The sequence below is a fragment of the Glycine max genome, chromosome 19 (genome assembly GCF_000004515.6).
Source record: "Glycine max cultivar Williams 82 chromosome 19, Glycine_max_v4.0, whole genome shotgun sequence".
Taxonomy (NCBI): Eukaryota; Viridiplantae; Streptophyta; class Magnoliopsida; order Fabales; family Fabaceae; genus Glycine; species Glycine max.
In genome coordinates this window covers 45,812,619-45,838,513 of record NC_038255.2, presented here as the reverse complement: position 1 = coordinate 45,838,513, position 25,895 = coordinate 45,812,619, and the positions used below count along the sequence as shown (strand labels likewise).

Here is a 25,895-nt window from a genome sequence, read left to right as displayed (position 1 = left end):
TTTTCATATAGACACGTATTTAAAATAATAGCTTACAAAAATTAAAGCAACAATAGATGTTGTGTCAAAATGTATTGTCACGACTAGCTAGAAAGTAACTATGATCCTAAAATTTCAGTTATAACCTTAACACCTTAAAGAATAAGAGCATGTTTGGTTCTCCTACGGGCAGCCTCAAACATGCTTTTAAAACACAAAACTTAGTTTGGACAGATGTTTGGCAACCCCTGAAAGTAATTCATCCATTTGAGTTTTACTCCAAACTACGTTTATCTCAAAAGCTAATGAGGGCATGCTTTTTGCTTTTCAGTTTCGGTTGGCTATGCTTTAAGATTTTTAACTTTCAATTTTAACTTTGTCTTACTTCAAGGTAATTTATCGTTAGAAATGTTCTAATAAAAGTAAGACTATGATTAAGTTAAAATAATTATGCACCGTACCAATTAATTAATGTACTTGATAATCACTTAAAAAGTAATGTAAATATGATGAACTAGAAAATAAACTTGTGTTTTGCACAATGAAAAAAAAGGATTGAGAAATAAAAGAAAGTAATTGAAAGAGAAAAATGAAAAAAAAAAATGGATCCCACTGCACCATAATTGACACTTGGCTAAATAAATTGGTGGTTGAACAATTTTACTATATCTATTAATGATATCATAAACTAAGAAAAGTGATAGAAAAAAAATCAAAAATGTCAATTATTATTTTGAAGCAAAAAATATCACCACCTTCACTGTATCAGTTAAACATTCTTAACCAGTGTGTGCTATGATACGAAATCGTTACAACTTAATCAATAATTAAAGGATTTCTGGTAAGAAATACTTATAGTTTGGACCCCAAAAAATTAAAAATCTTAATATTTTTCCCCTTTTCTCTTTATGTGCATTTTCCTTATTATTCCTGTGAGGAACCAATTTTTTCTCTCTCTCTCAAGCATGCAAAATTACTTTTTTTTTTATCCTTATCTATATATTTTGATTTTTTAATTGTTTATTCCTTTCATCTATTTTTTTCACCCCTTTCTCTGAATTGAGTTTTGACAACTTTTATAAAATAATTATTAATAATTAAATTAATCCTAATTCACAATTTAAATTATTAGGTATAAAAATAAATAACATTGACCGTATAATTTTTTTACATGATAACTGTTATATATGTTTGTTCATTTTTATAATAATTATTTTGAAAATTATATATAAATAATTTTTAATTGACTAACAATACAAAGCTTTTACACGAATAATATATATACCTATTAAAATATGATTTATATATTTATTATAAAACTCAATTAAAATAGAATTTACACATTTAAAATATTTAATTTAAAAAATAATCATATAAAAATAAATATTTTTATGTGAAATACACGTTAAAACCTAATCCTAACATAATAAATAATAAATTATAAGATGACTAAAATTTATTTTCTTAATTGTTTCGTGCCCCCGTTCTATAACGGAAAATAGCTCGAAAGTGGAAGGAAAAAGGGAGGGTCAAAATTCCGCCGGAGAAAATCTTTGTTCGGTATTTGCAATCGGGAGAGGCGAGCGAGCGAGCCGGCGAGCGACATAAGGTCCCTTCTCAGGCATGGCGATGACAGTACACGGTACGTGCTTTCTGCTCACACTCTCCATTCTCCACTTCGCAATTCTCTTTAGTACTCTAATTAGGTTTCTTTACAACAAACGGATTAAACTAAACTCACTCACAATTCGTTTAGGGTTATAAATAGTAAATTCCCGTAGCAATTCATTGGGTTCCCGACAGATTAATCAAATTAGGGCATACAAAGAAAGACTCGCCTCTCTGTTAGGTCGCTTCGTGAAGATTAATGAAATTGCTCAAGGAACATACAATTCCGCAGACGGGTTTTCGAGTAAATTGTTGATTTTAATCAGTACGGGGTCCAGGCTGTAATAAAATTGGAAATTTATGCTGCTCACGTCATCGACACTTGGGTGATGCTTGTAAATTTGCAATATTAAGTTCAAGTCCAAAGAAGTAAGAATGTAAAACACATGTTACAGTTTAGCTTGGATGGTAAGATTAGAGGTTCAAATTAGTCCCCTGCATGTGTGTGTCGCAGATCGCCATCACCCCCAAGGGATTTGGCTTCTCCAAAGTGAGAGGAGTGCATTTTAGAGGATATAACTGTTAATCAAGAGTTGAGAGACTTCGATAGGTATACATATACATATTTAACAAACTATGAAGCTGTTAAAATCTCTAGTTAATTTTTTAATCCAGAGTTAGTGTAGCTAAATCCCACTCGTTATATTTATTATCATTTATTTCATTTGTACTTTTGGAGATTATACTGCTGTGAAATGTTGTAAAATTTATGCAGCACTTTTTTTTTTTTAATTCCTCACTGTATATGATTTTAATCATGTTACTGACTCTGTCCTGTATCTGATTTACAAATTGGTGTTCTGGGACTGTTCTCATCTTTACAGTGTAAGTGTAAAGCTAAACTCTCTGAGTTTTGTAGCATGATTGATTATATTCTAATATAAGGTAAATCAACTTTTAACGATCTCTTTCCTGGACTTGCAGCCTTGCTGGGTTGGCTTTTATGTTTTCAGCTAGCATTTTGCTTCAGATTCTGGTATGTTTTTCACAATGAGACTAATTGTGTTTGCCCTAAATTCTTGAAATGAAATGAGTAATCTCTGTACATTTTCCCCCTCTCACAATTATGTTTCCTCCAACTTTGGTTTGGCCAATTTTGAAGTATTATGTTTGTTTTTTTTATTATTCTAAGTTTAATTTTGATTGATTGATGGGGCACAAAATGGAATGAGAATGGTTGTAATTTTAAAATTTAATAAGCTTGCATGAATATAGGACAAAAAGGATATAGAGAGCATAAATATTTAGTGAAGCAAAATTTACATGAAGTAGCACTCTATTGGAGTCTTGTGAGAGTGTGAGACTATGATCACATATGGGGAACTTTTTAAATTCTAACACGATTGTTGGTGGGTTATCTAATCTTTATGTCTTGGATTTTAAATTTTATAATTATCAAATTTGAGTGGAAGAGGAGAACACGTTATTGCCTCAGCATAATTTATGCAAGATAATTTTAGAGACACTATTGAATTTGTTTTTTCTTTTCTGATTACTTAAACTTGGAGGTTTCAAGGATGTGTATGGTAAAAATAATTTTATGGAATGCATAGTGAAGCCTACATTCTATGGGCCAAATTTGGGTTAAACACTTAAAACAGTGAAAAAAAAGATGATTATGTGTTCAAAATAGATATTTTTTATGATGATATGGTTGATACATGATCCAATTGAAATATTGAATGTGAATTCCATAGTATAGATATTTTTTATGATGATATGGTTGATACATGATCAATTGAAATATTGAATGTGAACTCTATAGTGGTTCATGACTCATCTGATCTGTTGAATGCACATTCACTTTCAAGTATTAAGTGTGTTCCATTTGTTTTCTATTTGCTGTGGCAGGCATGTGCAATATATAACAATTGGTGGCCAATGTTATCAGGTAAATTATAGTTTTTTAAACTGGAATGTCTTGTATATTTGTTCAGAAATTTTAATTGTAAGAACATTGTACCTGCAGCTCTGATGTATGTGCTGGTTCCTATGCCTTGCTTATTCTTTGGAGGTGGATCCACTCAATTTCTAATGACCCGTGATGGTGGTGGGTAAGTATCTGTTGCCATTTAGAGCTCAGAAAAGTTCTCTGATTTTATGTAGAAACAATATCCATGCAATTGGCTTTTGCGTTACTAATATTCATATGTATACATGTATGTGATGGGTGTTGCTTTTATATAAACCTTTTTCAATTTAATAAGAATGCAGGGGCAATTTTATTTAAAGATTACTTGTTGTCAATTGTGAATGTAATACCTGATATTATGTTGCAGTTGGATAGATGCTGCAAAATTTTTGACTGGAGCATCAGCTGTTGGGAGCTTAGCCATTCCTATCATTCTCAAGCACGCTCATATGATTGAGACAGGCGCGATGCTCATTGAGCTTGTATCATTCTTCATATTTATATGTACTGTTTTATGTTTCCACCAAGCCAGCCTTGATGATGATTGGTAATAGCGAAATCCACAAAGTTCTGACATCCTGCTAGTCATTAGGGTTTCTTACCCGTAAAAAGGGAAACCAGATAGTGAAACTTACGACATCCATGGAAAAATAAATGTATGTTCAAACCTCTGTAAAGCTCTCCTGTAATTTCATTTTTTGTCAATTTGTATTCTCGTTAAAGTAAGATATTTGTGGTAATTTTGATTTTTGGAGAACACGTGACATTTGACTTCATTGGTTTCTATATTGTTCATAAGGTGTGTATAACGTTGTATAATAATTCTGTTAACAACACTATGTATATGTTTCTGCACACACAAATGCTCTTGTACACGACTACACGCAGATGAACCCATATTTGTGGTTATACGATTACTTTTTATAGTCATATGTTATCCTTTATATTCATCTTCCCTCAATTTCTGATAAATTAGGTGTGTGAAACATTTAAGTAGAAAATGTCTCTTTAGATTAAACCAATTAAGGATAGTTCAAAAATTTAGGATTGGCGTGATATATCGATGAGCGTTTGCTGGACGTCGTGTATGTTGGGGTTGGTAAACAAAACATGACATGACAATTTTTTTCAGAGACTGATAAAATTAAGTTGTTGTGGACTAAATAGAAAATATAAGGTGAGATTTCCTTGATAGTGGTATGCAAATTACAGTTGCTTTTATTCTGGAAGGAAATAGTTCTATGTTTTCAGGACTTGGTCTCAAGTCGGTTCACCAATTGATTTTATGAGACTTGAACAGCTTATGGACTTGGTGTAGAATGTGGACCACTTTGATCACAGCCTTTGACAATAATTTTCTCTTACAACATATTTTAATCCCAGGTTTAATTTATGTACAAAAATCTAAGGTTTAATTATCCTTTTAATTTCTCTAAAAAAAGTATCCTTTTAATCCCTAAAGTTATAATAATTTTTTTTCTATTATTTCCTATTGTTTAAAACATTTCATTTTGGTTCATATAATTATAATTTTTAATCCTTTTAGTCTTTGCCAACTAAAGTCGTCCGATGTCCTTACATCCAATGCTTTATAAATTGCTACAAAACTAAAATTGGCATTGTAAAACAAAAAAAAAAAATAACTGCCATAAATTTATATAAAAAAAAGTTTCTAACCCATCTTTGTTATCCTATAATCCTCAAGCTCTAATAAATAAAAACAAAAACATAATTGCATTTTGGTCCCTTTATTGTTGTAATTTTGCAAATTTTTGTCCCTTCAATTTTTTTCCATGAATTGATTGAACCTCACACTATTTTAATTGTACAATTCTATTTCATTTATTAATTTTACTTTGATAATTAAAAAAAATATTGACATGACGCTCTTACATTTGCATGTTAAAATATTTACAATGATGTAACATTCTATACAATAATGTTTTTTTTTATTCAAAGACAAATTTACTTACGATCTAGTCAATCTATATTGAAAATAAAATAATAATATGCAGGAAAAGGAACATGCGTATGCTTGTTTTCATAGAATTCGAGTAGAAAAATGTATAGGAAAGAGAATTGGGGTAGCGAACAGAACTTCTTCCACTAGGATATACTGTACTTATAAGCGAAAAAATGAGAAAAGAGAATAAAAAGAAAACCCGAGTCCTAACATTTTGTTTTCTCACTTACGAGACTAATTACATTGAAACAAAATGAAAATACTATTTTCAAAACTACATTTCTCATTAAGGTATGTAACAACATTTATTTACATGAACTATTATTATTTTTTTATTTAGCAATGTCATGAATATAAATGTTAATATATATATATTTTATCTAAACCACGTTATCCTCCACTAAAAAAAAAATCTATTTGAGCTCACACAAAAAATGTCAACATCATTAATGTAAACAATTGGAGTAATGCCTTTGTAGTAGGTGGCAAGTCTAGCATGCATGTGGAGTAATGCCCTTGGTTTAGTCTCGGGAACTTTTTGGAGTAAATGGGGTTGGGGCTGGTTGGTACCATGCATGTAGGTCGGTCACAGTTATTTTGTTGGGAACTCTTTGTTGATCATTGTATAACTCTTTGTTACATGATGTTTGATTAGTTAATTAAAAATGAATGGACGATACACGATATGTTCAGGAAGATTAACTAAAAAATTAGTTAAAAACTGAAAAGTTATCTTATATATGAAAGTTAAAAAATTAGTTTATTAGATCATAAGTATTTTTAATATTAACTATTAAAGTAATTAAAAATATAAAATGATAAAAAAATAATAAAATTAATATTTATTTAAAAGGATAAATAGAAAATTAGTTAAATATATTAAGATAAAAAATTAGAAACTAAAATCTAACACTTTAAAAAACATTATTTTAGTTAGTGTTTTAAAAACACAAAAGTTACTAAAAAATCGTTTAATATAATCAAATAATTTGTATTTTAGTATATTTAAAAAAAAATATAATTATACTAGTTTTGGTATCTATAAATGAAGTACTAAATAAATTTAAATTTATATATATATACATACGTGATTTATGCACATTGTAAAAATAAATTTCAATCTAATAATAAATTTTAAAATAAAATTATTTACTTAAAATTTATTAAATAGAATAATAGTTAATGAGAGACCTGTAATTTGATCCTGTCCCATTATTTTTTTTAGTGAACCCTAAGTATCCTGTCCCATTATTATTTATTTTCATTTAATTGGTGGAGAGACGGTCTAGTGCTGTACGTCATCAATCAACACACTTTACAGACTCAAGTCATATATGCAGTTACTTGGAAGCTACTTAATTAAATGAATATATATATATATATAGAGAGAGAGAGAGAGAGAGAGAGAGAGAGAGAGTCTCATTAATTTAGTACGTAATGAATGATTTATGATTTATGTCTGACGCTTTGATTTATTGAGTCCAACATGATGATTTCAACGCGTTAATACACTCTCAACTAGCAAGTGATAGCATATTTCACTTCTTCTTGGTCCAGCATGCAAGTGCAATTCCAACTATCAATTCTTCCGGTCAGTAATCGAGTTTTGAATTATTAGTTTGCATTTTCGCTATATTTTCCAACAATTATTCAACCATGCTACTACTATTTTACACTAGGTTTGTTTGGCTTGAGGGGACTTCCTCGTACTTGCAAGTGAACTGAATAACTCTAACTATTCATATTCTCTTTGATTTCTAATATAAGAAAAAATAATTTTATATTGATTAAAAATTAGTTACATTAATTTAATTTAGGAGTCATTTTTTTCTAAACTGATTTTTATTAAAATTTGATGTAAAAAATTTAAAAAAAAACTTTGCAACGAAAATTGTATAATATTGGGTCAGTGAAATAGATAATAGCTGTTTGGTTCTACGTTCCGAATGTGATTTTCCATGTTTAACTAAATTGAATTAATGTCAATGACACTTGTCGCACGTTATTCCTAAAGCTATATCTATCTAGTTTTGTTTTTGCATCTTTCGTGATTTTTGACCTGGTTAAATAATCTGAACTACGTCTTATATGGGATATCATCAGAGACGCACTATGTGTGATTCAATTAGTAAATTTGTCAAACGAAAAAACATATATACATTTTTAAGAATATATTTTATTTTAAATGAAAAATTATATATTAGACTTTTTATTGTCAAATGTAACTTTTTTTAAAAAAATATGATTTTTTTACTTTATAAAATATTTCTATTGATGCACTTAAAATTTATGCTTTAGTAATTGTTTTAACTTGATTGATAGGAGGGACCTTGACCTTGACCTTGAGGAGAGCGAGAGTGAACGAGATGTTTCAGTCAACACTATCTATAGTAGTAAGTAATGAGAAATTCTTTAAGCGAATGAATGCTTTTCTTGGGGACAAATAGGATCCAGTACTCTCTTTTTGCAGCCCTTTACTTGTACATATATATCAGAATCAAATATTCAAAACGTAACGCGTTAATGGATGAATGTCATGTTCTATGTTATCCCTAGCGAGAGTTTGGTTGGGTCCTATCCAAACCCTAAAAATTTGATTATATATGGCTATGATAGATGAGTCCGTGTTAGATAAATCCATGGTTGCTATTTTTTTTAGAGACTTCCTGGTAGCTTCGGAAATCTGCACGTGATCATTGTGACACTATATATATTACGTTGTATACAATTGAAAGCTGCAAATTTATTAAAAAAATTATTCTAAATACTCCTTTTTTATTTTGTATGCAGGGGCGTAATGGAGACACATTTGCTTTTGTTATTGTTCTGGCTGCCAATCTCATGTCATGCACATTTGTACAGTATCGTGGTTTTGCCTTTTATTAATGCTTCCTTTGTTTTGAAAAGACTCATGTTTTAATATTTAATATATATATATATATATATATATATATATATTGATGTTTTTAGTTTTTAATGAGATATTAAAACTTTTATTGTAAAATATTTACTCCAAATAAACATCAATTTAATGATTATGTCAATTTTTACGTAAAAAAATAGATGAAAAAAAAATATTTTATAAAATTAACTTTATATCAATATTAATTCATTTATTTTTTTTTCTCATCATTAATAATATAAGTAATATATGTGTGAAAACATAATTAATGTTACATTGAAAAATTTAAAATGACTATTATTATATGATAATTATAATAAAACGGGAGAAATAATATATTTATGGGAAGTAAATATGTTTTGGTATACTTGATTCAACAAGTAACTAATTTATTGATGTTCGTAGTCTTTATGGAAAAAAAACTTTCAACACCTCAATGGAATAATAATTTTTAAGAAATTAATTAAACGGATTTACTATTTTATTTAAGAAAAAAAATAAATTTATTAATTTTTAAAATAATTATCTTAAAGTAATTATTTTAAATAATAATTTATGATTAAATGATACTGTAAGAATATTTTACACCATTAACGCATAGACATTAAACTCAATAAAATATGTGTTATAGAAAGTATACTATATTAGAAAATGTGTTTGTAAAAAAAAAAATATTAGAATGTCTTACTTGCTCAATTAATATTTTTTTATAAAATGATAAAAGGATCAATAGGAGAATTTGTGGTAACATAACATTACTTTTCAATAAATACGTAATCTCAAATATGCTAATTGACGTATGTGCGTACTAAAGCAAAAACAAACAATTTGTGACGATAGCTAACTCTAAAAAGTAAAAGCCTCAAAATTCAATGTGCCATTGTTTATTGCATTTGGCTAATACTTGAACGCTTTGTTTGGTAGCATCCAAATTAGAAAAAAGTATGGAAAGGGAAGAGAAGTGAGATGCGTTTATGAATTTCTGTCGTTTGGTATCAAAGAAATAGAAATGAAAATTTTAAAATCTGTGTGGGGTTCATACAAAAAAAATTCCACGATTGAATGCAAAGAAATTCGGCTCTTATGCATCTTCCCTCGTGAACTTCACGCAGTGTTGCCTTCACTCTCTCCCGCTAATTGCTGCTTCACTCTCTCACGTAAGTAGAATCAATGGTGGAAGTAGACATGGCTTATTAGTGTGGAGTACAAATGTATTCAAAAGATCATGCAATTGCAATGTGTTCTCAAGCATATAATCGATTAATTAAGGGGAAAAAAACAAATTCGACCAGGGATAAAAAGGCTGATTATTTATATGGCGTGACCATATAATTAATTATACAAAATTCCTTAATTGATTATATATGGTGCATATAATCGATTATTTGGATTGAAATAGTAAAAACATGAAGGGTAAAATGATATTTTCTTAAGGTACTAATTTCTTGTCTTTTCTTTCTTTCAAGCCAAGCAAACTGAAAATTTATTTTCACGTACTCTATTTTTCTTCTAATTTCTCTAAAACAAGCCATTCATATTTTCCCTGCATGTGTTTTTTTATTTTGTTTCTCTTATCAATCTCCATTTATTTTCTACCTATTTCTTCTTCTTTATTTCCTTTTTCTCTACCAAAACAGCTTAATAGTGTAACCCGCAATTATTTTGACACTTCCATACCCCAATTGTAGCCTACTATTTCGACCAGATAGAGGTTGTATGTCAATCCATTTATCTTTAACATTAGCAATCCTATTGATATTATGGGTTGTCATCATTCATAAATGTCCCCACTGCATTAAAAGTTCGGTGGTCCTTAAGGTGCTTACTTCTGTTTGCTGGGGTAGAGTTCAACACGATTTGTCGTCAAGTGGAGCTAGGTTTTAGGGTTTTGAGATGCACCAAGGACCATTAATGACGTTTTTTAGGGAGGTCAATCCATTAGCTTCGACAAAATACATATTTCCAATAAATTTAGAAAAAGAAAAAAAAAAACTTGATAGACTTTTTAGTGTAGAGGCTTCGGGTCTGTGTCCAAGTCAACGCCGTTCCTTCGTCTCCAATTAATATTGTCCATTTTTATTTATACTTTTCTATTCACCAGTCACGGATTGGTTGCATTTGGTAATAAATTTTCTAAACTGAAAAATAACTATAAAATATTTCACAAAAAAATATATAATCTATGTAAGATGCTTCGAAAAGTATTATAAATGTTTTATATTTAATAAAATGAGAAAAAAGGAAAAGAAAAAAGTATAATAATTTCTTGGTTTCAAAAGTTGTTAGAGGGAAATCACAATACATTTTTGTGAATAATTTGAAAATTAAAAAATAGAAAAATTAACTTGCAATCATAACTGTTAAAACTAAGCTAGTCTGCTTGGTTCGACGATCTTGGTTCAACGATCATATTCATAGACTTGACAAGTACGTAGTCTAATTCAATAATTAGACATTCATAGGATAAATCAAGCGATAAATTACAAAAATAAAACTTGAAAAACGCAGTAGAAATATTACCTCTAAAAAAATCAAAAAGCTGATTATTACAATTTGTAAATCAATAGGTCTAACGTTATTAAATGATCCTTTTCACACTATAACTAGGTTGCACACGAGTCATAAATTTAACATGGTTGCATATTTTGTATGAAATCATAAAAAACAACAACTATACTTTACCCATTTCAAAAAAAAATATTAATAAAAATTGAACACATGTAACATGAATTTTTCAACAAGCATCCTCCCCTTGATAAACATTTTAATTTATATATCATCTTAAAAGTTTTAATTTATTTTCAACCCTTAAGATATATGATTTTTAATATCTATCATTTTTTTCATAACCAAAAGTGATGAGATTAATCCTAAAGATAATTGAAGTAGATTTTATCTCTTCTAATAAAGTATTTTTCATATGTATAATCAGAGTATCAAATTATTACGAAGATATTAGGGAACTCAATTATCTCCATCAATTATGGTAGATGTTTTGTTATATCTATCATTTCTATAAAAACAGAAAAGTATTACTTTTCCATTAACACCCTTATTTATTGGTGTCTTTTTCAGTTATTTTCTAATTCTTTTATGGATATTTTGGTTATAGAACATTTTGTTATGATGATAATTAGTGTTATTAATAACTTTATAAAGATATGTATGCTTTCTTAAACTAAAATTTAAGATAGAGGAATAGTTATTTAAAACTCAAACTGTTCTATTAAATTGATTATATATGATTAAATAATGAATAAAATTTTCATAAAAAAAAAGTAAACTAAAACTTTACCAAACCTTGTTACACCTTTTTTTTATGCATACATAGAACGACTTAAGACATGCAAATAATTCCCTTCTTTAAAAAAAATACATGTAAATGATTCCCTATTTAATTCTAATGGAAAGAAGAAAAAAACTTATGTAAGCATTTAATTCGAAATAAATATAATTAAGTATATGAAGATTAATTCATAAAATAAAATTTTGGAATTGATAAATATTAGTTAAAATATATTAGAAATGATTTTAAACACATTATTTATTATTAATTAAAATATATTAGAAATTACAAAATTTTAATGAAAGTTATGAAATAAGAAAATTGACCATATTTTTTTAATTTCTAATAAATTTCAGTTAATAATAAAAAATATGAGTTCAAAATAATATATTAAAAAGTGTGTTGCTAAAATTTTAGAAAAATAGTTTATGCTCAGATTAGTTCAAACTCAAATAACTAGTTAAATAATAATCCTACCGAATTTTGAGATTGTACATGATATCATGTCTTTTTAACCACTACATCAACATTAAAAATAAAAAAGATATCATGTACAATCTAAAGAAATTACAAGGGTCGGTGAAATTTGTTTAATATTAGATTGTCGTCGTATGAATGAAGAATTTGTTCAAATCTTTGATTCCTAAGGATTTGCATGAAGACGGGGAGATATTGGTACCATAGATCACAAGATGAAGACTTTGTGATAATTTATCAGACAAATTAGCCACTATACACAACTTTATAAAGCTAGCAAGAAATCTAACAAATATTTAAAGTAGTTGTTCTGCATGCGGTGCGACATACACAATTAATTAACATAACCTACTACTTATTCAGTCATCGGTGTAGCTGAGACTTGAGAGTCAACTTTGTTGTAGCATACCAACAAAGCACAGATAGATTGGATTGGATGTGTTCATGGTTCTGATCCCAAGAACATATCCACTTTCTCCCAATCCAAAAAAGGGTCATCGTTGTTGTCAACATCCATTTGAGTAGCTTCCTCACCGTGAAGAGGGGGTTGGTCATGGTCTCCGGAGGAAGAGCTCTCTGCTGGTGAACACGTTGCACTTCTCTCCACCATTTTATGATGATAATCATCATATGATGTTGAACCCTTTTGTTGCTCTTCTACATTTTGAGCACCCGAATAGCTTTCTGTGTCCCTCCTTGGCGGTGGTCGTCTATCAAATGCTGTCAAACACTTTGATTTTTTGTACACTCTGCATAAATTGAATTCCTTCCTTAGCTGCAATTAATATATAGTAGAATCAGAAGGTTAGTTATATTAAGAAGTGCAACTATATATGATCTGTATACAATATATATATATAAAACTGCACTGTCACGTAACAAATATTTAAAATTGCACTGCATCCATGAAATTCCATGCTATATATATAGTATATACTATATAATTCAAACCTAATTGTTCTGACTGAATGGTTGATTAATTGTAAGTTAATTATCGACTGAGAATAATATTGAGTACTATGATCAATTTTTTTAATGTACGAGTTAGTTTCGTACGAAATACTTATGAAATATCACGATCGAGCACAATTTATTTTGGTTTTTATTATTTTATTAGTTGATAAAATTCAGTGAAATGCCTCTGTGTCAATGCATTCGTAAGAAATAAAAATGCTCAATTTTTATTTTATTTTTTTGTTCAGAAGGGTGCTCAAATTCTGATATTTGAGAAGAAGGAAGAAGAGAATATGGAGAGTAGAGAAGATAAACCTTGAAGATTTAACAAATTAAATTAATAGGCAACTAATTAAAATGTAGCCAACCCTAATTCTTAGACACACGTATAGTAAATATAAGGTACCGTGGGACTAGAGGATGATGTTTTGATGGCAGTGTACTCATTCATCTTCCAATCGGTTTTGGTTCCGTTTGGAGCTCTTCCACTATAGAAAACCATAGTCCTTTTAATTCCGATGATGCGATTATCCGAAGAATAAACATGATTAGGAGACCCTGTTGCCTTCCAGTACCCTGTAGTTGTGAGACGCTTTGGTCTCCCTCCTCTCGCTTCACTCTCTTGCCTCGGAATGAAAAAAAACCATTGCTCCGTGTCTCTCATACTTGCCTCTCCTGAAATTTCTGCAATTCAACACCAAATAAAAATATATCAATGCATCTATATCTTTGTTTCAGTAAATCATGTTTAATATCAAATATACCAGTCAGTTACGCAAAACTAGTGTATATCTATATATCTATCAATATTAATTTTATGAGCAATCTTCATGAAGCCAAAAGGACTGTATATCCTTTTCTCCAATCTTGATCACAGAATAATAATATATCAACAGCATTTACGGTATTACAGTCATTAAGAAAAATTAAAAGAAAAGTATGTAACCTTAAATTATCCAGAATGTGCTTTGCTTCTATATATATGCAATAAATCAACTTGTACCATAGCTTTCAAGTCAAGCTCGATTTTGATTGAAAGGAAAAAAAAATTAGAAAAATGAAAAGAGAAAGAGGGAGATGAGGGAAATATATATGTATATATATATATATATATAAGATTTTTACGTGGGAGTTCAGATGGGTTGTAGTCGTATATATCAACGACTGGAATAACTCGATTCATGTCTTCCCTTTCTCCTTCAAGCTTGTTGTGAAGATAGAACGAAATCAGCTCCTCTTCTGTGGGGTAGAAACGATAACCTGGTGGCATATTTTCCATCTTTGATCTCACTTGTGTGCCGTACAAACAAGGAGAAATTTTTCTTCGTTATTGGTGAAGACCAATTCTCATGAACTACACGATCGTGATGTATTTATATACTATATAGATCATCAAGTGCTAGTGGCTTCGGAGAATCAATGACTGAAAAAGTTAGGCAAAGGTACTAAAAGACAAATGGCGTTCCGAGTGAAATGAAGAAAAAAAGAAATTGTATAAGTGTCATTTGGTTAATTTGCTAGGAAATTTCCACTCCACGCGCTTACACCGTTGTCATTGTTTTCTGTGTCCGTACACTGCCTTTTGAAAATTCAGATGTTGCTTGGCGCATTCCTTTTCTTTTTCTTTTTCTTTACCCCTTTTCTAGTTGATTTGTTATATTAAGGTTTAAGGATTTAATTGGCACCTCAAGATGGAAGTGCACTTTTAGAGAATAAAGGGTGATAATAATCATTAATTTAAAAATAATAGTTACATATATTATCTTTAAAAAAATATTATAATTACTTTTATATTTTGTTATATATATATATATATATATATATATATATATATATATATATATTATTTTATCACAAATTTTGCTCTTAATTTTTGAATTAACAATTATTATTGCACTTTATTTTCTAAAGTGTACCATCACTTTAGAGGACTCAAATTCAAGGTTTAAACATATTTTTAATTCTTTAGGTTTCAATTATTTTATTTTTTTATCTTTTAAGTTTGAATTTATTTTTTAAAATGTTTTTTTAATCATTTTTCATAGAAAAATATCAGATTGACTTTGGGGTAATAGGATTTTTTTTTGGAGCAGACTAAAGAAACATTTTCTGGCTTTTTAGAAGAATATTTTTCAAAATTGAAGAGCTAAAAAAATAAGATTGAATATGAGGATCAAAAATAAAATTGACCCAAATTTGAGAAACATAAAATACATATAAGCCTCATATTAATATATTTAGTGTGCTAAATATTTAAAAAGAGAGTTTTAATAATCATAATAATCCTACCAACTCAAACATAATCATCTCTTATGAAAGATACTTATAATCTATAAAAAAAAAGTTGTAATATATTATTTTACATAGATCAAGAAAACTAATAAATGGATAAAAGATAATAACAATTTTACAAAATTAATCTTATTAATATCAATAATCCATATATAGTTTTATATTGTTCATAATTAATATATATTATAAGGGGTACATGTGAAAAAATAATAATTAATATTACATATTTTTTATATTATTATATTATATTTTCATTTGAATTCATTTTATTTATAACTCAAGTCACAACGACGTTCAACTTCAAACTCATAATTATGTGGCTGTGATGGGTGGGTTTTAATTGTGGCAAATTTTTCGATATAGGCTCCTTTTCGAAACTAATTTTCGATATGGGTCTCTTTTCAAACTATTTCCTGCATGGTGTCGTTTTTTACGTAAAAAGCATACATCGGAAAAGCCATTGGCGAGTTTAGCCAGCCTTTGACACGTGCGATTTGAGCTCCACGGGACTCGCCAATTTGACTGGCGAGTTGAGCTAGGTAAGTTGGCTAGCGTTGCAGAGGGTTGCAGACACGGGACAACTTTTTCAGGTTGGGAATTGCCAATAGGACGGGCGAGTTGTGCTTTATTTGGAATTGCCAGTAGCACTGACGATTTGCTCATGATTAGCTGCATCAGCTTTAAATAGCCTCCATCTTTTCACATTTGTTGTGCGCTCATCATATAACGTGTGCTGAAGTATTGCCAAGTTCTCAACCCTTTAATCAAATATCTCGCTTTCATATGCTTTGATTTTTTTTTTCATTTATTAACATTATATTTATGAATTGAATCCACACAAAAAATAAAGAGAAAAACATGCTTATGAACAGAAATATTTTTATAGTTCAAGCACGTAGAAAAGTTAACTCTAAAAAAGACTTCCTACATGAAATAATATTTTAAAGGATTTTACAAATAATGCTTGCGAAGATACTGGGGTCTAAGTTATTATACAAACTTTTGTAGTTTGCTTATATTTACTTATGATATTTTTCTTTGCTTTATTATTTCTACATTTAAATAAATTTGTTGAGTGTGACATTAAAAGATACTCAAGTATGCATGAAATATAAAATTGGTTGTTTATAATATAATATAGATATTAGTTTCGAAAGCAAATTGATGTTTAAAATTATATTGTGATTTCATAAGCAAAAATACTAATGTTGTGTTTGGTGGCAAAAAGATAGCAAAGAAATGGAGGAGGAATGAGCAAAAGTGAGTATGTTCGGTATATACAAAATATGAGAAATAAAAACTGGGCAATTGAGTAATGTTTAAAAAACGCATAATAGCTAATCAATGAGCAAATCGTCAGTGCTACTGGCAGTTCCAAATAAAGCATAACTCGCCAGTCTCACTGACAATTCTCAACCTGAAAAAGTTGTCTCGTGTCTGCAACCCTCTACAACGCTAGCCAGCTTACCTAGCTCAACTCGCCAGTCAAACTGGCGAGTCCCGTGAAGCTCAAATCGCTAGTGGAGACTAGTGCCACGTGTCAAAGGCTAGCCAAACTCGCCAATGACTTCTGGGAGTTGCATGCTTTTTACGTAAAAAAACGACACCATGCAAAAAATAGTTTGAAAAGAAACTCATATCGGAAATTAGTTTCGAAAAAAAACCTGTCAGGAAATTTGCCTTTAATTGTAAATCATCCTTGGTTACTTTATATTTATATTTTCATATTAATATTTGGTAAGCTGGGAAGGTGGTTGAATCTTTTTGGACAGAATCTTTTGTATATTGGTTTGGGTATCCTTTATACCTTACACATATTAATACAATTATCTTTGCTGATTAAAAAAAAAAAAAACTTCAACGCATAAGCCATGGAAAAAATATAATAAGGTCCAATTATGTCTCTGAAAGTTCCTTATGTCATGAATTAAAATTGAAATTTAGTATTCCTTATAGTTGCCGTTGTCAAGAGGAATGTATAGCTATTATATTCACACTAAACATGCCAACAATTTTGAATATATAAGCATTGGAATTCCAAAAGAGAAATTCCATGTGTGGATTACTTTTGTATAACTTTTATTAATTCAGTAATTTTATATCTTATTTTAGCGATCAAATTCTAATATACTCCTATAAAAGTATTTTTTTCTTATAATGTTAGTTCATAAATATAATTTTGTATGGAGAAAATTAAACCCTTCGTAGATATTAAAATGATAGCAATACACAGATACATAAATCTATTAGAGGGGTTGAATATTTTATTTCTTTATAACCTTTAAAATGTTTAAATTTTAATAAATAATAGTTTTTAAAAACATTTATTATTTTTACACATAAAATTGAAATAATTTTTTATTTTAAATGATAATAATCTTAACCACTATTATAATAACAACAAACACACAATTAATTTTACAATTAATTTTACACCAGTTATCATTTTAATTATTGTCTTAATAACAACAAACATTACTAATTTTCCATAATTTTATGCTATCTAACCTTAATCAATATTATTTTATATCATATATAATTAGTTTTTTTTATGAGTATCATATACAATTAGTTTTACACATGGAAAGATTCAGAAATCTATCAAATGGGAGGCTATTTTTTTCCTTTATAATTATTTAAATATCTAAATTTTAATAAGTAATTATTTTTAAAATATTTTATTTACTATTTTTACACATAAAATTGAAACAAAGTTTTATTTTAAATTACCTTCACTGTTATGATCAAAATAACAAACACATAATTAATTTTACACAATTTTATTATCACCTTAATCATTACAATAATAATAACAAACACAAACTAATTTTACACTACCTAATCTTAATTATAATAATAACATACATAATTAATTTTATACAATTTTATATTAATTAACTTACATATATATATATATATATATATATATATATATATATATATATAATAAAAAAAAAAACCAAAGAAGAGGGGGGAGAACCTGCCTACCCCTCTCCATCCATATCTGATTTTACATAATTTTATACTAACCAACATAAAAATAAATAAAAAGTATCAAGAGGGAGGAAGCTAAGCAGGGAGATTAGGAACCCTGCCTCCCTCCTTCCAGATCGGTCAATGTTACAATTTTGGGATCATTTTGATTAACCTTGGCCCCTTAAAAATAGATGGAATGAGAATTTTGAACTGTCTAAATTCAAACCAAAGGACCAACTACAAAGTCTGTACAAAAGGAACAGACCTAAAAATAGAATTAAATAGTAACACTAAGTAATTTCCAATTTGTCATGAATGGCGTTGCATTCGTGGGAACAATCCAATAAAAAGAGGAATGAAGTCAAGATAGTCAAGATTACTTGACCTTCTTTCAAGTTTAGAAATTAATAGACTCATCCACCACTTGCGCGCGGGTTCATCGTGGAACACAACTCGTTTCGATTACGTGTGCCTTTAGGGCTTTAGCACGTTGAAACAATTCCATATATACGTCCATAAAGAGTAAATACTTCAATTATCTCTTCGTTAAAAACAATTATATTTGAATTGAGTAAGATAATGATAAAGAGTAAAGTTCTTTTTCTTAGTTAATATAATTTTAGAATTAAAATTTGAAATCAAGACTATTCATTGAATTATAACAATCTAATACTAGTTAATCCAGCGCTCGGTTGCTCATTATGAAAAACCAATATAGCAGCTAATATATATCGACAAATCATATTCATATTCCATGTGATTTCTATAAAAAAAATTACACGATATTTTAGTCTTTTTAAATTTTTGTAGTAATTTATTGAATTATTCAAAATACTTATATTATATTGTGTATTCCTACAATAAAAAGTTAATTTAACTAATAAAAAAAGAGAAATATAGTGTAAATTGTTGTAGTTTGATTGGTATACAAAAGGCAAAGTTTCACATTTTATATCTTTAGCTCATTGGTTTATATACCATTTTTGTGATATGAGCTCTTAAAATGTCTAGCAAATGATGGAAGTCTTATGCACATGAGTTTGGGTCTCGTGGGTTTTCTGTAGTGTAGATCTACCAATTTATCACCCTCCCCTCGTGTGTGATAGTTAGGACGTGTAATCTTTAATGCCCCACAAACGAACAACATCTTTGTTTTCTCTTCTCTCTGGTTCTCTCTCTTTTATTTTTCTTGCCAATTTTGTTCCTTATTCGTCCAGGAAAAGCCTTTATATTTGGGGAATTTGTGCATTACGCATATAAATATTTTTGGATAGTGTGTCTTACACACGTCTTAGGTCTATATCTTGCTCATTCTTACCTCGTAGCTTCTACATCAATCAACCACCATGGCCAACATAAATTAATAAAGAAAAGGCAATTACTATCTCCATTCTTATATGAACGACTTTTTTTAAAAAAAAAAAAAAATACTTGTCGTTTTTTATAAGAGCTTCGTCTCAAATTATTTTATTATTTTTCATTAAAATATTCTTAATTATTTTACAAAAACTCCTATAGATTCATAAGATAATATTGTTCTTTCTTAAATGCGTAATACATATTATTGGATAAAAAGTAATTAAGTGAAAAGACTTAGATAATGAGATTCAATAGTTTTTAGGATTATATCCCTTGGATCCTTTTTGTTGTACATTGACTAATCTCTCTTTGAATCCTTTTGTGCTTACACACTTGGGACTAAGGAATTGTGTACCCCTCAAATCCTAAAGGTCATCCATTGGCAGACATCTTCCCGCATTTGTCCTTTTTGTGCTTTTATATGGGTCGAATTTGGCCTATCAGTGTCGACAATCACCAACCAACCTTTTGATACTACCCATCAGGCACGTTGCCATATGCGTCACTCAATCCTTAGTTGTTAGGCAACCTTAACTATCTCCAATACATACCTGAGAATCTTGGAATAACTAATAACTCTTGTACAAGTATCAGATTGGTCAATTACAATATATTTGTGTATAAATCCTAGGACTTGACCTAAGTGACAGACGAGACTTTTAAACTTGAATGCTTCTGGATTAGGTCTTCTTTCTTTGAGACACAACTTACTTAGATGAACAGGATAATTGAAAACAATATATATATCACAATTGTTATTAACCTCAATGCTATTAACTAATTAACTTTCTTATGGACAATCGGGTCACTCTACCGGGTAAACTGTATCAATTAGCTCTTCTAGCAAGGCCGTGCGCGATGGAGACTTTGCTTGTAGAATAAGTTCTTGAATTAGTTGGTTAGTATACGACATATTAAGAGTTGTAGCTTCAAGAGAAACATACCATAATAAATTATGGTTATAGTACAATAAAAGGAAGGAGTATATATATATATATATGAACATCGCGTAGTAAAAGTAGTGCGATTTTTCACTTTTAAATATTAATTCACGATTACCATTTACAGAAAGCATGGACAATTGGAGCAAGTAGGTCAATAGGCTAGTAAAATAATTCATACCTTTCACACCGTTTGATGTTTATAGCGAAAGCGTGCATGCAGCTGGCGCGAAGGTAGTCGCGTGACTCGCGTCTGTCCCTCACATATGAATTGACAAAACACTTATTTTCTTCGCCAACAAGTTATACATTTAGTGGTCTAAAATAAGAACCACAATTTCTGTCTTTGAACTTTGAAGAAAGGAACCTGACCTTTTATTATTTTTTACGATGCTTAGACTCAATTAACCACATTCTGGATTTGACTCTTGTTAGTCAAAGATTGAATTTAAGTTATTGAATGGAAAATTAATAGCTGAAGTTTAAATAGCAACAACTTATAATCATACCTTTGCTTGCATTTCATCGTAATCTCATAACACTCACAACTGCCTAAATACGAGCTCCTAGGGTTTTTCTCTGTATTTTTTTCTGTTCCTAATTATTTTTTGTGTGGGTAGGTGGGGCGACTAACCCGAGTTAGCCCGGAGATATTATTGGGCCAAACTTTTTTATACAATAATTTGGCTGAATGTGAAGGATATCAACACTTGGACTAAAAAAGAAGCTGACACAGTAAGCAAAGTAAAATGTGAAACCACCTGAAAGTTGAAACCAATGTGACAGTTTGTTATTGAATAACAATGAAAATTTATTTATAATATCAATGCATACACCATTTGTTTATGAGAAAATAATATATGCACTGCTATGTAGAGAGTTTTTATATTGTCATCTAATAAAAAAAATGTAAGTTAATTGAATATTGCAAAAACTATTTAAAAAATATCTATCATAATTTTTGTATCGGTTAACAATATAATTTTTTTTCAGAAATTAAAATAAGTAGTGACGAAAAAAACTCTTCGAATGCAATTTATTATCTCTTTAGAATTTTTCGTATATTTATATACAATTAAATGTAATTGTATATTATATAAATATAATACGATTACAACGTTATATAAATAGTGGCGAAAATCAATAAAATAAAAATAATTGTTTACGGTTAGTCACTACTAACTTAGTTCTTGGTAGAATATTTTTGGTTCAAAAATGTTATTAGAAGAGAGTGGAGCTTTATTATTTATTTATTTTGGGTGTCGATCACGGCTCATGGGCCTAGAGCCGAAAATTCTTCGGTACGCCAACTATGGCCTATATTAATTCGCAGAAGAGGGTTGGCTGTTGCAATCCTTTTTAACCTATATAACCTCACTATTTTTTCTTTCATTTTTTTTTTTTTGTTAACAATATCTCTTTTTTAAAAAATCAAATTTTGAAACCATTTTTTGATTACAATTGAATATTGATGCCTGAAATTTTGTTTCAAAACTATATTTAACTAGCATAGTAGTACCTGACTTGCACGAGTATTAAATTTATATTCGATAATTTATAATTATTTAATAGTGTTATAATTTTGTAATATATTATTAATTATTTTGTATATTTTTTAATGAATGTATGTGTTATTATATCAAATTAAGTGTTATATTAAATTATCTCTGAAAATAATCATCCATTTAAAATCAATCATTCATTTTAAATTTTGATATACCAAAATAATTCTGCTTTTAGATTATTTTTGTAATGTCTTAACTTTTGAGAATTTGTTACATTAGAAGAAAATATGAAAGCATAAAATAAACTATAAAAAATAGATTGATGATAATAAATAAAAAATATTACATTAGATGAAGAAAAAAAAGATGAAACTAAAAAAAATTATTTACAGCAAAGATATATTTCAACCAAGAGAATTATAGCAATTACTAATTTATGTGAAACATAAAGATCACCAAATATTCAAGTATTGTCTCTTCTCACAAAGTTTTCTTTGTATGCGTGACTAGAAATCAAACCCCAAAAATGAAAGGGAATTTTTTTAAAAAACAAACATCATAAAGATCATCTTAAAATCAAACACCCATACAAGAACGTTAAAAAGTATCATAAATAAAAACAAACATTTAAAACATCTTAATTTTATGTTTGAAAGGGTAAAGTAATATAAAGAAGGTTATTATATCTCACCATAAACTAAAATATATGTGCATATACCATAACTAATTTTAAAAATTAGTTTTCTTAAAAAAATCAATGGAGAGGTTATTCTTTCTCTGCAGTAAAAAAAAAGCATTTAAACAAAAAATATTATATATGAATTAGAATATGCAAGACAACATAGTTTATTAATAAAAATGAATTATAATATTATATATGAATTAGAATATGTAGCATAACATAATTTATTTGTTAATAATTAATTAGTTAGACAAAATTAATGATAATAATTTAGTTTATATATTTTTTAAAGAAAATACTATGAGTAATATTCATGGAGTATCACGATAAAATAGTTATTTACAAAAATAAAATAATAATTTAATAATGTCCTGACAAAAATAGAATGAATAATAAAAAAAATACAATTGGCTAATATAGTAGAATAAAATAGAGCAAATCAAACACACACTTCATCAAGTTTATAAATATTACATGCATATCTCTTTTCTTAAAATACATTTTTTTTTATCCTTTGATCGATTCCATTAATTAACATTGTTACTGTATATGTGAAAGCTCAAAATTACCCTTCACAATTCTAAAATCCTTCATTTTATTGCTTTCCCATATATTTTGAAACCCCCAAATTAAACATTCCAAAATGTTGCAAGATTTTTCGTGAACTATTCACAAATTCTTTCTAAAATTGGTCCTTTTAACAATTACAATTAACACAATAAATGATGCAAGATTTCCTTTCAACCATTCATAACTTCCTTCTAAAACGAACAACTTTGTCTTCATTCATGCAAATTCTCTTTCATGCGTTCCATATCCATCTTCATCCAACAAACAAAAACATTAAAACAAAAATATAATGATATAACATTCTAAATTTGGGGAACAATAAACAACAATAACACCCAATATCACAAAACAACACCTAATGACCCACAATAGAAACATTTAGCCCAAAAAATGCACCATATAGGTACAAAAAGAAACAAAAAAATGCACCTAACTATGAAACAAATTGTGATTTGGTCAAGTTGTGAAACCTATAGTACAAAAACAAATAAAACTCATGATTCATGATCAATAACTCATGAACGCTTTAAGAAATCAAATAAGGATATGAAAAAATTGATTTGACCAATAAAAATCAAACAAAAACTAACAAAGGCATGAAATCCCTCTAAAATGTATGATTTAAATATTTGATGGAGAGAAGACATGAATATTTTTGTCATAAAATTTTTCTTAAAGGACCATGTGACTATTATGGGTAAACGGAATCAATGCCATCACTGAATAAGAGCTATTACCGTAATTAGAATTTCAAAATAATGAGTGTTTGCGTAAGGGTCAAATATGAAAGAAATACAGGTGTAATATATCTAAACTTTAGGGATTGTCTGTGTATTTTACCCAATAAAATATTATTTATTTGAACGAGGAACTAAATTGATATACATCATTTAATTGTAACTTTGAAGAGAATAAATATAAAATTATCATGTGACATTATCTCATAAAATCAAACCTTCTTTTGTATAAATACAGTAGATAGATAGTAGAGATGCTCCGTAAACTAATTTCCAAAATATTTTAAAATTTAAATCCTCGAAAATATTTTTTAAACTTATTAAAAAAATAAAGCGTTAAAATAAAAAGGAGCCGAAAAGCCCATATTCCATTCCAGAATGCAAATTTAGAAACCTAAATCAGTTCCGGCCCAAATAGCTAAAAAGGTCATACCCGGAAGCCGAAGCGTGATTTAGAAAAGCCCAATAAGGGTAAACTCGTCTTTCAGAATATCAACGAGACTATATATTCTCCTCATCGGTTACTAGGGTTTATCCCTTATCCTTCTTCTTTCGTTTCAGACAGCGTTGTAAGATCTGTTGTTTTTTGGAATATGTCGGCGCTGCCCTTAAGATCGCCTTCCCTATTCCACGATGGAAGCGTTTTGAGTCATAGCAGCGGTACATTAACACCCCTTGAGGTTTCTCTTTAGAGTTTTCCTTTTGGGTCCTCTTTTCTGCCACCTTGTTCTTCTAATCACGAGTCATTGATACCTATCTAGGTCACTGGAGTTTGTATCTCTATATGCCAATTGGGCTTTTGCCCTCTTTAGATTCAACAAATGAGACTTCAGCTCCTCTGACCAGGCCATTTTTGTCGGGTGGGAAACACTTGTACAACACATTTTATTTGTTTTAGCTAAGGTTTATTACTTCGTTTTGTGTTTATTTTTTCATCTCATTTGAAGAAAACGGAAGGCAAGGATGATGATTCAATTAGATGTATGAAAGGAAAGTTCCTTTCTGAATTCAGAATTTTGAGGCATATCCATTCATATATCTGACTTGCCTAAGGACCATCATATTTCTGATTTCTTGAAGTTATCTAACCATGGCGCCTTAGCGTTTTGAATATCAGAACCTGCAATACCTTTAGCGTGCATATTTTTCTACTGTGATATTGCTTGCCTTTGCTTCTATACTATAGTTCTATTGACTGTCTTTAGATTTTTATTTATTTACTTTTTAAAAAAGAGAATTTTATGTTTTTATTTTTACTTTATAAAAAAATAGAATTGGTTTAAATATTTTTTTCAGAAACCATTAGTTAATTACCTATTATTTTAAATAAGCCAGAGACATTTACTTCAATTTAATTAATTTCAATTCACCTATACAGGTTGGAAATTTTATCATTTATTTTATTTTAATTATTTTTCATTTTCAATTTTTTTAAGAAGTTTCCTACCTCACTTTAAAAGTCACGTGCGCTTAAGTTGTTGGCATTTTTTTATTACTCCATTAAAGTAGGCCAAAGGCATTATATTTAAATATTTATGGGGATAATGACCCCTATAAAATAAAGAGGCATACACCCCGACGGTGAGGACTTTAAATAAACTAAAGGATGACCAAGTCTATTAAAAAAATTGATTTTAGTCTTTTTTAATTTTCAAAAAGTTCATATTTTTTTCTTTTTATTTTAAAATAGAA

The 25,895-nt window shown here is 28.7% G+C and overlaps 2 protein-coding genes and 1 non-coding gene across 7 annotated transcripts; 2 read left to right on the top strand and 1 right to left on the bottom strand.

The window, feature by feature from the left end:
* Positions 1–1,494: 1,494 nt before the first annotated feature.
* On the top strand, positions 1,495–4,487 carry LOC100306519 (vps55 superfamily protein). 5 transcript variants are annotated; one of them, NM_001398485.1, is made up of 5 exons: positions 1,495–1,621; positions 2,572–2,623; positions 3,499–3,538; positions 3,617–3,701; positions 3,927–4,487. In NM_001398485.1, the coding sequence occupies exons 2-5, from the start codon at positions 2,591–2,593 to the stop codon at positions 4,108–4,110; spliced, it is 342 nt and encodes a 113-aa protein (NP_001385414.1). In that variant the 5' UTR covers positions 1,495–1,621; positions 2,572–2,590; the 3' UTR covers positions 4,111–4,487. The 5 variants fall into 5 exon arrangements, with proteins under 5 accessions (NP_001385414.1, NP_001385415.1, NP_001385417.1 ...); NM_001398486.1 differs by lacking the exon at positions 2,572–2,623 and adding an exon at positions 2,472–2,532; NM_001398488.1 differs by having other exon boundaries at positions 2,472–2,623.
* Positions 4,488–12,227: 7,740 nt separating this feature from the next.
* Positions 12,228–14,595, bottom strand: LOC100777948 (NAC domain-containing protein). Its single transcript, XM_003553554.4, has 3 exons — positions 14,267–14,595; positions 13,548–13,825; positions 12,228–12,962 (listed from the first exon to the last, which is right to left on the bottom strand). Exons 1-3 carry the CDS (start codon positions 14,418–14,420, stop codon positions 12,630–12,632), a joined length of 765 nt encoding a protein of 254 aa, XP_003553602.1. The 5' UTR covers positions 14,421–14,595; the 3' UTR covers positions 12,228–12,629.
* A 10,560-nt stretch (positions 14,596–25,155) lies between these two features.
* On the top strand, positions 25,156–25,256 carry LOC113000601 (small nucleolar RNA Z266). Its single transcript, XR_003265933.1, has one exon. It is a non-coding gene; the product is annotated as a small nucleolar RNA Z266 (small nucleolar RNA).
* Positions 25,257–25,895: the final 639 nt, after the last annotated feature.